Source organism: Hippopotamus amphibius, chromosome 2 (assembly GCF_030028045.1).
Source record: "Hippopotamus amphibius kiboko isolate mHipAmp2 chromosome 2, mHipAmp2.hap2, whole genome shotgun sequence".
NCBI lineage: Eukaryota > Metazoa > Chordata > Mammalia > Artiodactyla > Hippopotamidae > Hippopotamus > Hippopotamus amphibius.
In genome coordinates, this window is record NC_080187.1 from 149,796,581 (window position 1) to 149,811,935 (window position 15,355).

Consider the following 15,355-nt stretch of genomic DNA (forward strand, 5'->3'; position numbering starts at 1 on the left):
AAGGGTGTGCCCGGCAGAGGGAACAGCATGTGCAAAGGCACAGAGACTCAGGAGAGAGATGTACGAGGTGCATTTGTTCAGTGAAGCTGTTGTCTGGGGTTCAATGGGACCAGATTACAGAGGGCTCTCAGAAGCCACGTTAAGGAGTTTGAACCTTATCCTGAGGGCACTGAGGTGACTCGGAGGAGTCTTCATCAAGACACTGAAAGTTGTGTTTTACAGCTATGTTTTAAGGAGCGCCCTCCCCAGTGGCCCTGGAGAGAAGACAGATGCAAACACAGATTTATGAGTACTAGACCTACACCAGGGCTCCCAGGCTCCTCAGGTTGAGATGCTCCTCAAGTGCCCTGGGCCAGGGCAGCCCTGAGGGTGACGGCGACCTGGCCCACAACAGACATGAGACCACCACAGGGGATGCCCGTGACCTTGAGTTACACAGAAACACCACCAGATCCCCTCACCTGCTGGAGACAACCCCCAAATCGGAAGCTCGGCCTTCTGCTACCCAGTGTGAAGAAGGGAGAGCCGTGAGTTACAAGACTCCCACAGCTGAGAGAAACAAATTGAGGCTCACTGCTGAGAGGATGCCCAGCCAACTGAACACTGAGACCAAAGGCAGCTTAGGGGTCAGGGATGTCTCAGTGAGCCCTCCCAGTGAGCTGGGGGCAGTCCTCACGGCCACCTGCAACTCAGCACGGCCTACCCAGCCTGTCTCCTCCCACCTCCCCCCGCCCCCACTCCATCACGACTGGCCCTCCCCGTGTGGGACGCTCTGACTGCTGGCCTTCTCTGGGGAGGTGGCAGCTTAGACACCTCAGCAACAACCTGAAACCAGCCCCTAGTCCTCCCTAGCATCACTGGGGCACATCCTTGCCACCCCGACACTGACCCTTAACACTCAGGGTCACCTTTGGTCCAGGGCAACATCCTTGCCTATTCTGTTGCTCAGTTTCATTATTTTTCCATCAGTCACTTTTGAATCTCAATGCTCAGAAATATGTGTGTCCCTGGGGGGAAAAAAGCCTACCAAAGCAAAAACTGGCAGAAATTCATCAATCATCTATCAAAGCAACGCACTCCAAGCTGCAGCATTTTTAAAGAGCCTTCTTCCTGGAGAGCTGCAAACACTGCGAGGGTGTCTTCCTCCTCCCCACCCCCAATGCCGGGTCCTCTCTCAGTCACACTGCTCCTTCCTGCCCGGGATTACAACACTGCCCCCACCCCCAGCAAACAGCACTGCCTGTTTCCTGAGTACAGATGCACGATCGCATCCCAATAGGAAAACTGGCCACTTCCTCCCCATTCTACAGCTGGCGGGCAGATGGTCTGGATGGGGTTCTTCAACCTCAGTGACTAGTGACATTTTGAGCCGGATGACTTTCTCGTGAGAGGCTGTCCTGTGCACTCAGGATGTTTAGCAGCATCCGTGGCCACCACTCAGAGACGGCCAAAACCGTCTCCAGATGTTGCCAAGTCTCTCCCGAGGGGCAAAGCCACTCTGGTTGAGACTACTGGCCCAGAGGATGAAAGTAAGGCTCTGCATCCAGTTGAGGACGATCTTTCAGAGGCTTTCCAGGCCCCCAGGCTGCTGCTCTCCAGTGCAGGGAGGACAAGCTGGGGGCAGGTGCCTTTGAGCAGGGACAAAGGGCCTCGAGAGGCCAGAGCATGGGGAAAGCCTGCACCCAAGCCAGAGCGTGTCACTGAGCCCCAGGCAGTGGGCAAAGGCACCTCCCCTGCCTCCCGGGGTCGGTCTCCATCTACCACGGAAACAGAAGGGAAAGTGTGCTCATCTCCCCTGGAATGGTAGCTGATCTCATGGGCCCCTTCCTGAAAACTGACTCTCTGCCTACTCCTCACTCCATCCCACCAATGGGAATGAGAAGCCATAGCTACAGCCCAGTTTTCCAGCTTCCCAGAATGCCATGCACCAGGGTGCACCCCTCCCCTGCCCCAGAGGGAGGAGACCCCGAGGCCCAGAGACAGGAGCCAGACCCAGCTGAGATACTGGCAGAACCAGACCTGCCACCAGAGCTTCAAGGGAGTCCCAACTGCAGTATGTCGCTAAATGAAATTAAAACAAATGATCTGGGAGAACAAATGGGAAGGCCTGCAATTGTGGGGAAGTGAAGGTGGTGGGCTTTGCATCCCAAGGGAGTTGGTTGCATTCCAGGGCTGCCACCTGCCAGCTGTGTGATTCTGGTCCACCAATGGTTCATGTATAAATCAGAATAATAGTACCATGGGAATTCGTGTGATAATGCAGGTAAAATGGCATGTCTGGTACCTAGCACCCAGTAACTGCACAATAAACTGCTGCTGTGTTACTACTGTCTTCATTATGGGTTTTTTTTTGTGGGATATGATTCTATACATTAACTCTTTCCTTCTCTTATATTTCTACGGAAGTGGTCATAGCAATATAGATACAAGGGAAAAGTCTGTAGCAACACTAGAAACAAGAAAGAAACATGAAAAAAGAGGGAAACTGTGCTGGGAGTTAGGAGACCCAGAGGATTAAGAACGGTGGGAGGGGCCAGAGGGCTTCCCAGGCGGCGAGAACAGCCCAAATGCAAGGGCTTGGCAGTGCGTGCTCTGTTCTGCAGACGGAGGAGGCCTCCCTGCCCAGAAGGCTGGCCAAGTCTGGAGCACAGGAGTGGATACCATCGGTTGGGCTGGGGCTTTTGGTCTCCCAGAAACGAGAACCACATGGCACCACAGGCAACATGACACACTGGTTTAAGAGCCTGGGCCCTGGAGCCCAACCACCTGGGTTCAAATCCTGGCTTCTCCGCTCTACCATCTGTGTGATCCTGGGTAAGTACAAATCTTCCTGGGCCTCAATCTCCTATCTAAAAAAGAAGGATGATAGAGAACCTTCCTTGCAAGGAAGATGAAATGTACCACCTGTAACGCACTCGGCACAGTGTCTGGTCTACAGAAAGTGCTGCCCATGCCGGCTGACGTTAGCACTCCTGAATGTTCTATCACATTTCCAGTGGGCACAAATGGGTTTGGGGAATCGTGATCCATGATGAGAGGGCAGGGAGCTGACGAGGTGGCACCTGAGTGGGCACAGGCAGAGAAGCAGAAGCAGGGCTGGAGAAGAGCCACAGAAACCCAGCGTGGCTTCCAGCAAGAGGGTGGCTCACCCAGGCCGAGGGCCCAGAGGGGTCGTGGCAGGTGAGGGCAACGCACTCCGCCCACTGTGGTGACCTCAGCAAAGGCAACACAGCCGACACGCCGATGCCCCCGTCCACCTCTCCACGTGCGGGCACAGAGCTCAAGTCTCAGCCACATTCACTCCCTAGAGCTTGTCAGGCATCCCCTTCGGTATGAAATCTCCTTTTTTGTTTTATTAACATATAACTTTTATCTCTTCTATTGCCAAATTCCCAGGGAATCCCACCAATCTATTCCCCTGTCCCTCTTTTCTTGCCAACACGTGCTTCTTCAGATCCAAGGAACTGCCTTTCTCTGAATCTCTCTGCCGGGCCTCCATAAACCCTTCTGGAGCAAGGCATTGTATACAAACAAACAAGTGACCCTCACAGCATTTTGGCTCCTGTCTCCCAGCTTCTCTGACTCAAAGGCCAAGAACACGCGTGAATCCCATCTCCTTTCTTCCAGGCCCGGGGCAGCTGCCGGGTCCACAGCAGTTTAGCTGGGGCCTTACAGGATAGTGACAAGAGACAGCTGAAGCCGTCATTTCCTCCTCTCCCATCCCGTCTCCCTCCTCCCTTTCCTCAAGCCAAAACTTGAGAAAACGCTTTCACTCGATCCATAGAAGCATGACCAAGGGGCTGCAGTAGTTCTGGCAAGCACTGTAGGACCTCCTGATGGAAGCCAGCAAAGGAATCAGAAGACCTGAACGGCATCCTGCCTCATCAGCATGTGACTTTCCGCCAATAACCTACCTCCTATTGAGCGAAGTTTTCTACTCTGTAAAATGGGGGCAATGACCTTACCCAAGGGCTTCTGTGAGTGTGAAATGAAATCATGAAAGTGGACATGGCTATAACATGCTTGGCCCCCACAGATACTCAGTAACCATTAGTTAAACTGGTGTTGGAAAAAGTATGATAGGGCTGTAGAAACCGTAGGGGCAAAATGGGTACTTGCTGGTTAATTCTGGGCATGATTTGCTGCTGTCTTGAGCTCTGCCTGCCTCTTCTCTACTAAATCCACTTCATTTACTCAACCAACCAACAAGCACACTGAATACCCACTATGTGGCTGGCACACAGTCAGACTGCAGAGAGATGTAAGGTCTGGAACTTGTCCTCTAAGAACTCTGTAGTCGGCTGAGTAATGGAATAATGGATATCCATTACTGGCTCCTGTCTCCTAGCTTCTCTGACTCAAATGCCAAGAACATGCACTGGCAAGAAAAGAGGGACATGGGAATAGATTAGTAATGGATATCCCCAAAGATATCAAATACTAAACCCTGAAACCTGTGAATGTTATCTTATATGGTAATTTTTTGCAGATGTGGTTAAGTTAGGGATCTTAAGAGGAGGAGATTATCTGGGTGGACCCTAAAAGCCATTACTAGTGTGTCACAAGAGAGGAAGCAGAGGGAGACTTGACAGACAGAAGCAGAGGAGTCAATGTGAAGACAGAGGCGGACACTGCAGTGATGTGGCCTCAGGCCAAGGAATGCCGGCAGCACCAGCAGCTGGAAGAAGCCAGGAGTGGGTCCTCCCCTTGAACCTCTGGAACAAGTGTGGCCCTGACAACACTTGGACTTCAGACTTCTGCCCTCTAGAACCACGAGAGAATGAGAGAATACATTTTTATTTACGCCAGCAAGTTTGTGGTAATTTGTTTCAGCGGCCCTGGGAAACTAATACAAGCTCTTAGCCAAGCATGGAAACAGACACGCAGACAATTAACCAGGATTCAGCGAGTGGCTCGTGGACAGGACAGATTGATGCTCCCTGAGCAACCAGAGAAGGCATCATTTGGGCTGAGGCGGGTTTCAGCTCAAAGGTTTGCAGGCAGCAGGGACAGCAGGGCTATGATCAGAATGAGGCTCAGTGGGGAGAGCAGAAATCAGATGAGGGAAGGGTGTGAATTTAATGAAACAGGCGATGGGGTGCCACGAGAAGATGAGGAAGAGAAGAGTAACAGAGGGAAAGCAGACCTGGAGGATGATTTCTCCAGGCACCATGAGCAGGACGGATTGCAGGGGGCTGGACCAAAGCCGGGCGAGCAATGCAGCCACAGAAGGATGGTGCTTGGAGCAGGCCAGCTGCACAGAGACGGCAGGACACTTCACAGGGATGCGCGGCAGGATGTGCGGAAGAAATGGGTCCAAGGCCCCAGCCCACAGAGCAGAGTCAGCAGTACCAAGACAGGGGCAGGAAGCAGGGGTGACAATAGGACACACGAAGGGAAACGTGTGGTCGTCAGGCAGAAAGCAGGATGTGGAGAGTGGGTGCAGGGGACGAGCGCTCCCTCAACCCGGCTTCAGGGCAGATACACACGGCTGATTCACACTCCTATTAAGGAGGGACTCCTATTCAGAAGGGGTCAGGATGCTGGGCCTTCTCAAAAGTGGATTCTGGAAAAAACAGCATTGGCGATAAGCACAATGGTGACGTCTGTCACCAATTTTAAGTGCTCACGAGGTACCACGCATCTTATTAGACTCTTTTGATATTATCAGAGGAGTTCTGAAGATAAGCTGCCTGGATGGGAAATCTGATTTTATGACTTACTGGTTGCAAGATCCTGGGCAAGTTATTTACCCCCAGCTTCATTTTCCTGCCTGTAAAATGCAAGTGCAGCAGTGACAGCGGAACCTGACCCCAGGGGGCAGATCCGGCACTTGCCCAGTTCACCATGGGGACCCCAGTGTGGGACCCCCGGCAGCTGCTCCAGAAACGTCCCCTGAAGGAATAAACTGGCTCATCCCGTCCTGATGATCATGCTGTGAGGTGAAGTACTGTACTGTTAACTCCATTTTAAAGATGAGGAAACTGAGTCTCAGAAAAGTTTCAGTAACCTGAGGGTGGTCACAGGGCCGGCGGGGATCTGGGAGCCCAACCTGAGTCTGTCTGACTCTGAAGATTGTGCTGTTGACCACGGTGGTACCTTTTTCTCCAGCAATAATATGTGGGGGGCAGAACGGTCCCCAAGGTGTAAGAGGTGCCCTGACCTCCTTGGAATGGGCTGCTGGGAAATCTCGTCACTAATTCAGTCAGGTCATGGGGCACAGGGTCTGTGCACCGCAAAGTCCAGAACAATGAGAACCTGCCATTATTTCGGAATTTCACTCAGGATGGAGGGAGACAAGGCAAGACTTCTGCTGTCTTTTCGGTCCAGGGAGACTCTGATTTAAAGTCCCTGGCAGGGGGACTTCCCTGGCGGTCCACTGGTTAGGACCTTGCGTTTCCAACGCAGGGGGGCTGGGTTCAATCCCTGGACTTCAAACTAGATTTCGAATGCATGCCACAACTAAGAGTTCACATGCTGAAACTAAAGATCCCACATGGTGCAACCAAAAGGTCCCGCATGCTGCAACTAAGACCAGATGCAGCCAAACAAATAAATAAAATAATTAAAAAATAAATAAATAAAATCCTTGGCAGGGACTTCCCTGGCGGTCCAGTGGTTAAGACCCTGCTCTTCCATTGCAGGGGGTACAGGTTTGATCCCTGGTTGGGGAACTAAGATCCCACATGCCCTGCAGCGAGGCCAAAAGGTAAAAAAAAATTTTTTTTAAAGATAAAGTCCCCAGCAGCCAGGGCTGGGGCGAAGGCCAGAACAAGCAGACACAGATCTGGGAAAGCCAGGGTGGGGACAAGTTGGGACAGATGGCTTCCAGGTCAGGCAGTGAGGACAGCACCCGTGGGCGAGGAGGAGAGGACGCCCTCGGGCCCTGGCGCCCTCACCTGTGAGGATGACTTCGTCCCCGTCCAGCAGAAACGTCCTGGTCTGCCCGTTCCCCAGCTCTATGGCCTTTGTTCCCTTCCACGACAGCTCCAGCATGCAGCCAAAGCTCTCTGGCTCCTTCACAACAGGAACGGGAAGAAGGTGTCATACGTATTTACATTTACCACATGGTGAGGGTGTCAGATCTCGTGCGAACGGTGGTTAGCGAGGTGGGGGCTGCTGGGAAGGGGTGAGGGATCCTGTGGCCCAGAGACCCTGCTTTGGTGGGACCACTGTGGAAATGTCCTCGAGGCCAGGCACCTACCTACCCTGCTCACTTCATTCAGGACTTGAGGCGGAGGGGCGGGGGGGGGAGGGGTGGATGCCAGACCAGCGTGCCCAGGCCCCTCCTGCCAGGCCCCTGCCCGCTCTGAAGGCTGTGGCTAACCCACTGGGAAGAGACTTTCCATTAGAAAGAGGCTGCAGTCTCAACCTTACTGGAAGTGACCCCAAACTCATCACCAAGGGCTCATGGTGGGGGGAGGTGAGGAGAAGCAGTGGGGCCACCTCATCCTGGGTGGGTGCATTGTGAGGTAGTGACAACCAGACACTGTAGTGGCTTCCTGACTGTGCCCCCGTGTCACTCTCACTCTCCCCAAGTAGACAGATGCAGCCTCTCATCCCTACACCACTCTATTCTGAATTTGAAAAAGAAGCCCCTTTTGCACCCAGAGATGGATACAACTCTGAGTAGGATAGAGTTGTAAGATCCACCTGCCTCGGGCTGGAATCACATCTCCAAGAAGAAAGCCAAAGGCCCTCTAGTCTGTACAGGGAATAGGGGCAGCTCCAGGCAGGCAGCCCCCAAGGCAATCAAATACTCACTGGCCCGCTGACGGTTCCAGAAGCCAAGAGGTCCCCTGGCCGCAGGTTGCAGCCGTTGACAGAGTGGTGAGTCAGCTGCTGCAGCATTGTCCAGTACATGTACTGTGGGTGAGGGACGCAGAAGTAGGGGTGGGCAGGGGCAGGCTTCTCCCAGCCCCCGGAGCAGCCCCCTAGCCTGCCCTGCTCAGGGAGGCCTTCCCTGGGCTCTCTCCCCGCCATGGAGCAAGGATACGCTGTCCTCCTGCAGTTATCCTGTGACCTTCTCCATCTCTCTCCCCAACCCTTCACCAGCTACAGCCCCAGATCCTCTGCTCCTTGCAGCCCTCCCCTAACCCACCTTCTCCAAGAAGCACCCTGCAAGTAGCTGACCTTACTGCTCAGACCCTCAATCTGCAACGTGCTCATCTGTCCATAATTCCACTCTGTCCTGTGATTACCCCTGAGCCCTAAGTTGACAAGGTCTAGGTCCTCATCATAGCAGAAGTTTCTCATAAGCAAAGACCCCTCCTTTCCATTCTCCCACCCTGGGCCCTGGAACAGACAGTGGGCAACAGAGCTGATCAACTCAAAAAGGACCTCAGAGCAGACTGAGGGAATGAAGGAGCGCTAAGGGAGGTCAGGCCTGGTGGGAGGGGGCCGAGGACCACATGCCCCCCAGGCAGCTCAGAGGCGGCACGCCTACACCTCTCCAAGTGCACAGCTTCTCAGATCTGCCACTCCTGGAGCTACACATCTAGGCAGAGGAAACCTTAGAAATGGATTTTTGCCAAAGAGACCCCTCAAGGAGGCCCCCTTATTCCTTCTTAGTAGCCTAAGGCACCCAGAATAAAGTTAAATTAGAAGGGAGACTAGAGGAAATAGGAATGCATTGAATCAGAGGATGTCCAAATGGTCAACAAGCATATGACAAGGTGCCCAGCTGCATCAGTCTTTAGGGAGATGCAAACCAAAATCACAACCCCCCAGAACGGCTGAAGTGAAAAGGCTGGTGGTATCATGTGTCAACCAGCATGTGGAGAGGCTGAAATGCTTATATGCTGCTCGTGTGAGTATAACTTGGAACAAGCCCTTTGGAAAAGTGTTTGGAAGTACTCCTCAGCTGAGAATGGATATATATTCTCTATGACCCAGCAATTCTCTTCCTGGATATCCACCCAAGAGACACATGCACACACATGCACCAAAAGACACGGACTAGAATGTTCACAGTAACTCTACCAAAAAAAATGGAAACAACCCAAATGTTCATCAAGAGTAGAATGGAAAAAATCAACTGTGGAACATTTATACTGTGAACATGACACAACAGCAAGAATCAAGAACTAACACTGCAAACTGCAACATGGCTGACTCTCAGAAACATAATGTTGAAATAGAAGCCAGATAGAAAGGGGTATATACCATATGATTCTGTTTTTATAAAATGCAAAAAGCAGACAAAATGAATGTAGGGTAACAGAGGTCAGGAGAGCGGTTACGTTTGATGGAGAAAGTGAAGATGTGACTGGAAGGGGGAGCTCCAGGAAACAGCTGAGGTCCTGCAAATTTCCCATCTCTTGATCTGGGTGTTGGTTGCACTGGGATGTTGCTTTTGTGGAAATCCCTGAGCTGTATACTTATAACGTGTGCATTTTCGTATTTAGGTGTCAGGCTTCAATGAAAAGTTCACTTTAAAAAGATAAGTCACTCTGATCAACCTACCCCCTGGCAGGACAGGAGAAGTCAGGGACTAGCCCCTTAGAGGAATATCTAGTATTCCCCAGGAAAAGCACTGGCCATGTCCCTGCAGAATCCATCTAGAGGGGTCTCTGTGACCTCCTGGCCTCTTTGGAAAGAAACAGGGCCATGGAAGCTCTAGGCCCACAAGCTGACCCACCATCATAGCCCAGAATGGATGCTATTCCCCTGGTCCTGCCAGGAAGAAAGGTCTCCCTCACCTCCAAAAAGCAGTTTGCCCAGCTTCGAAGCTTACCTTAAAATTGGACCTGCATATGGTAGCTGCTTGGTTCATTCCTTCTCCTGTTGGAAAGACAAGTAACATTGACAAGGAGACTTAATTCCATTTATCAAGGGTGGAAGGGGCAGACGACCCACCTTGTAAGGGGAATTGTTTTGTGACCTAAGCTTCCCATTGTCTAATGTGATTCCACCTAAAGAGTCCATGAACCAATAAGCTCATAGGATCTCAGAGCTGAGAGCCTTCCACAGAGAGGATCTAGTCCAGGGGTGGCAAAGAGATGTACACCACACCCCACTTTCTCCTCCCACACCCGTGGCAGACAGCACAAATCGATCATGGTACTGGTGTCCTCTGAGATCAGATGTAGCCTCAGAATTCCCCTTACCATGATGCCCCCGAAAGCCAATAATCAACTGGAGGTAGTGTACAAGTTGAAACCGACTTGCTATACCCCCCAGAGCCCTTTGGACAGCTGGGGCCATCGGCTCCCTGCCAAGCCCTCCCATGACGGACAGTGTGCTACTACTTCTACAATATTTATTAAACAATTACACACCGACTCCACACAAGGTATCAGGCCACCGCTGTACCATTTCTGAGCAGTGCTAATAATCAGCTCTTCTACTTCCCAAGGACTGGCCTTCCTCCCCTGGCCCTGGCTTTCTTGCTGAGGCTGCACAGAACAGGTGTGGGTCCCCCAAGCCTGCTTCACCCAGACCCCAACTCAGAACATCAGAACCGCACATTCAGCACTGGTGTGGGGAAGGGTCTTGGAAACCGTCCCTGCACTCGGTCTTCCCTCGTCCAGGTCTTTCTACATCTCCGGACACTGCACCTTCTTGACAATATTGTCCCTTCCCCCAATGGTGCACTCCCCTGGATGTTTCCGGCCGGGCAGGATGAAAACAAGACAGAAGTGGGCTCCAAAGAGGCATCTGTGGGTAAGAGGACACCAGCCTAGAGCTTATGACACTTCGTCTCAGCCTTGTCATTGGCCAGCTGAGTAACACGGGGTAAATCCCTTTTCCTCTCTGAGCCTCACTTTCCCACCTGATAACAGGAAAGAGTGGGACCAGCACAGTTTTCCAGGGGTGCTATGGCAGCTATGAGGCTCTTCCTAGCAGCCCTTTCCTGTGTAGAGCATCCTATTCCCAAGAGAGACAGCGCAGCGCCTTCCTCCTCCTGGTGGACAGGGCCTGCTGCCAGGATCACCTCCATGAAGAGTGGAGACCCTGGAAGCCGCAGTGAGAAAGCCACAGCAGAGCCTGGTGTGTATAAACAGGACAAAAGGAGTAGAGAAATCTAGGAAGAAAAGAGATCGGCCAGAGTGTGGCCCAGGGAGTCCGTGTGCATCCCCCAGTGCCAAGAGCCCCCATCAGGAATGGAAAATGACACCTGATTCTTCCCAGGTGCAGGTGCCATTCTAGACCTTGACGTGAACGGACTTGCGTAAGCCTCACAACTACACCGTGAAGTCAATGCCATCACGATCCCACTTTCCAGATGACAAACTGGCACAGACAGACCCAGTAACCTGTCCAAAGTCCCACAGCTGGGCAGCAGCAGAACCACGGCTCGAACCCCAGCGTGGCCTGCAGAGCCCGGCTCTCTCTCACTACTGCTCCACTGGCCTATTAACTCAGTCCAGCCGAGCAGCCTCAGGGGGACACGGGCCCTGCTGCAAGGCTCTCAGAGCTGACCCGGAGCAGCACATGAGGGGCTGAATGTGCTGGTTCTGTGTCGCCCCAGAGGACAGAGCCAGGCCCATGAGGACAGGCTTTCAAACAGGCACTAGATAAAAGAAGCCACCCAAGAGCGAGGGTTTGGAGGTGGTGTGTGAGCAGAGGCTGGGCAGACAGCGGCTGGGGAGGCTGAAGAAGGGGTTCAGGCGGTGGATGGAGGTCCCAGACTCCATGGCTCCCGGCCCTAATAGCTGAAAGCCCCATGCTGTGGGGCTAAGGCCACGTGGGCCCCTGAGGCTCCCTTTGAGCACAAGGGTGTCTCTTCCCCTCCTCTTTCCTTTGTAAGAGCCCCACGTGTCTCCCAGGTGGCAGCGGGTGGCACCTCCCTCGCCTCCCCCCACCAGACGCTCCGGAGCCACCTGGGCAATGGCACTTGGGCACAGGGGTCCACCCGGCTGCTGGACACACCCTCCGACCCCATGACAGTACCTTTCAGGGCGACATAGAGGTGGATGTCAAACGTGTAGGGCTGATCGTGGTGGAGATACGGCAGGACCTTGGGGTTCTGTGAGAGCAGAGCACAGCACAGAGGGGTGTGGGCCAGCAAGCCAAGCTGACCCAGGCTGGACCCCACAGCACAGCAGCTGGCCCCAAAGAGGACCTGAGGAAGAAGGGGCGTCCCTCTCCAGTACCAGCACGGTGCCCCTGCTCACTGCGGGGGTGAGGGGTGTCACCCGTGCTGGACTCCGGGGAGAGAAGCCGAGGGAGAGGCACCAGCAGGTCAAAGGTGTAAGCGCCGAATGAGAGGGGACCCAGAAAGCCGGGGAGGAGGGCGCTGGGGGAGGCGGGCAGTGGGAAGGCCAGAGATGAGGGGGAAAGCAAAACCCGTCGGGCGAGGCCAGGCCGACAGAAAGGGGACGCGGAGGGCGGGAGCGGCCGACAGAGGCGCACGGCCCTCCTGGTGCTGGATTCCGCTCTGGAGACAGCTTTGGCAGCCGGGCCAGGTCTGCACGTCGGCCAAAAGCGGTGTTTTCCCAAAGAGCAACATGTACGTGAGTCACTAGCGGTCCATGAGATAACGTGGGGTGATTTTATTTTAATGGTTATGTGTTTCTTTTTATGATTAACTCGGTGGCTAGTCACACGGATAGGGACACAAAGTTCCTTTTCTAAATACACTATGAGAAGTTTCAAATGGAAGCTGCTTTAAAGAAAAGCATTCCATAAGTAATCGTTCAGAAGTGGCAAGAGTGGCGAAGGCTGCATGTAAATGGTCTTTGGGACAGGCTGACATAAAGGGAGACAGAGCCCAGAGGTCTCTGGCAGGGGCGCAGCGGTGCCTGCGAACGGAGATCTGGACCAGGGATCGGGCCTGGAGGGGATGAGCAGGGGGTGTGACAGCGGGCCGGGCGGGTCAAGTCTCCTTGACTGGAAATGATGGGGAGGGAGATGCTGTGGCAGGAGCGGTGGAAGAGGGAGCAAGGGGACAAGCATGAGAGCCGCACAGGAGCTTCACGAGGAACCGGTCTGCAGGGAAAGCCTCCAAGTGTTTGAGCACAGTTCCTGGATGACAGCAGGGCTGAGAGGTGTCCTGGAGCCACATGTGAGCAAGGTGAGATGTTCAGGGGAGGGGGACCGGGATTGGGGGAAGGGCAAGGCTGAGAGCTCAGCCAGGGCTGCCCCCACGTGGATGGAGTCGGCCGGAACATCGGAGGACTCTGGAAGACACAGCAGATCTGGGACAGGTCACTTACCAAAAGCCAGGGGGAGAGAGTGCCTAGGAAGAGTAGGTGGCTGCCAAGGGGTCTACATCGAAGAGGGCACGAGACCATGGCATCGGCCAAGGTCACTGCGCACTTTGGTGAGACCCCTGGTGGTGATGGGGTGGGGCAGTGGCCAGACTGTGACAGGCTGAGGAGTGAGAGCTGAGATTGTGAGATGGGCCTGGACAGTGATGCAGGGACCAAAAGGCTCCAGACCAGGATGCCTTGTTGTCTGACTCCTCACGGCATTGTATCGTTGGGCTCCAGGGGGCGCCATCACACCAAACACAACCTGTTGACCTGGGAAGTAGTGCAATGCGGTGATATTGGACGGGACCCCTTCTCTGGCCAGCGGGCCAGTTCCCGTGGCCTCAGGGGATTCTAAAGGTTACAAAATTCCATGTTTTCCCCAAGAACTGTGAAAGAGGCAGGGAAAGCACGAGGCAGGTCGATTGGTGCCATGCCTGCCTGGAGGTCCCTGCAACCAGGAGCCCCAGCACACGGGCATCCTCCAGGGCCTCTCCACGCCCCGGTGGGCACACAGCCTCGGAGGCAGACGGGCCTGGGTTTGGGAGTTCTTGCAGAGGGCGTGCTTACCTGCTCCGGGTTAGGCACAGCAAAGGGCGTGAGGGCCTCCATGGGCACCACCCATGGAGAGATGGTGGTTCCAAAACTCTTCCCGAGGAACGGCCCAAGAGGGACGTATTCCCACTTCTGAATGTCTCGAGCTACCGGAGGAGGGCCAAGCAGAGCTTACAAAGGCTGACCGGGCCTCGTGCCAAGGCGCCCTCCTCCCCTTGAGCAAGGAGCACAGACGTTCAGCGAACCTTCCCCCCCAAACCCCCCGGTGCTCTGGCCCCAAACAAGCTGGCTGTCCCAGGACCGAGGACTGAGGTCCTCTGAGGCCACGGCACCAGGCTGCAGCAAAGAGAAGGATGGCCAAGGGGCAGGCAGGATATTCCCACACGACGGGGCTGGCATCTCAGCCTCCTATTGGGAGGTGACACTTCCTGGGACTCACGGCACCACCATCCTCCTACAAACGGCAGAGTGGCTGAGCCGGGCTCAGAACCTGGACTGCTTTGTTTGAGGTCTCAGCTCAGCAGCTAGCTGAAGTCGCTCGGTGCCTCATTCCTCGCCCATGTAAAATGGGAACAGTAATATTATCGGTGCCTTGCAGGGACCTGGCAGGAGAGTCCCTGTGAGGTACTCAGCCCTGGGCCTGGCACAAAATCGTTCACGCAGATTAGCTATGACATCGGCCCTGCCCCTGTTCAACTTACAAGAAAGCTGGCACTCAGAGAGGTGAAATAACTGGCCAACAGCTCAGGGCCGAGACGTCTGATACCCAAGCCTGCGCTCTGAGCCACTGGACCACCCGCTGCCTTTACCCGGCACCAGACCCAGGAGACCACCCACCGCTTCTGTGAAAGTGTCCCAAACACCCAGCCTTCGCCCAGAGCAGAAGGCGCACAGGAAACACACCACCAGGACACCCCAAGCCCCGTAATTACCACTCCAGTCGTTCATAAGGACCATTCCAAAAATGTGCTCGTGCGCCTTGGAAATGGGGATCGGCTCTCCAAACTTGTTCCCAGGGCCCACAAAGAAAGCCTGGCACGGGGAAAAGTTGATGAGCATCTGCCTCCGACCTGCTGCCCCAGGTCACGTGCCTGGAGGGCAAAGGGCAGGCATTTCCAAACCCCGACTAGGGACCTGGACCCCTGTGTACGAATCCACTATATGTCCACATCCTGAGCGGCACCTGAGTAAACAGACGGCCACGCCGGGGACATGGTAAGCCGCAGTGTGCCACTGCCCACCAGGGTCCCCGCTCACGGACCCTGATCGCCACAGCAGCCCCTGCCCTCTCCTTCAGCCCATCCCTTTCCCCTTCACCCGATACACACTCTGCATTTTAAGATCTGACAGCTACACGGGGCTTGTGAAAAATGAAAATATCAGGGGTTGTATTCATGTCAAGAAAAATCAGAAGCTGCCCCCGTGACGCAGCAAAAAGAGCCTGCCGGGGCATACCCCACCCCCCAACCCATCACCCACCGCCTCAAGGAAGGCATCACCAACACAGTGTCCAGGAAGCAAGAGAATATCTAGACATCATCGGGGAAAAAACTGGGAAAATAACTGTCAAAGGCGCACAGAATCAGCTGTGACATTTGCAAGAC

General features: G+C 54.2%; 1 protein-coding gene across 2 annotated transcripts in view; it reads right to left on the minus strand.

Annotated features, from left to right (window-relative positions):
- FAH (fumarylacetoacetate hydrolase) overlaps positions 1 to 15,355 on the minus strand; it is a 36,512-nt gene that overhangs the window by 1,338 nt on the left and 19,819 nt on the right. Inside the window, exons 8-13 of one of the 2 annotated variants that reach the window (XM_057723599.1) lie at positions 14,684 to 14,783; positions 13,767 to 13,897; positions 11,896 to 11,971; positions 9,737 to 9,783; positions 7,765 to 7,866; positions 6,900 to 7,017 (exon numbers count right to left, since the gene is read on the minus strand). In XM_057723599.1, coding sequence (XP_057579582.1) covers positions 6,900 to 7,017; positions 7,765 to 7,866; positions 9,737 to 9,783; positions 11,896 to 11,971; positions 13,767 to 13,897; positions 14,684 to 14,783 — 574 coding nt within the window. The remainder of the gene's footprint in view (positions 1 to 6,899; positions 7,018 to 7,764; positions 7,867 to 9,736; positions 9,784 to 11,895; positions 11,972 to 13,766; positions 13,898 to 14,683; positions 14,784 to 15,355) is intronic. The other variant, XM_057723600.1, reaches the window with a different exon arrangement.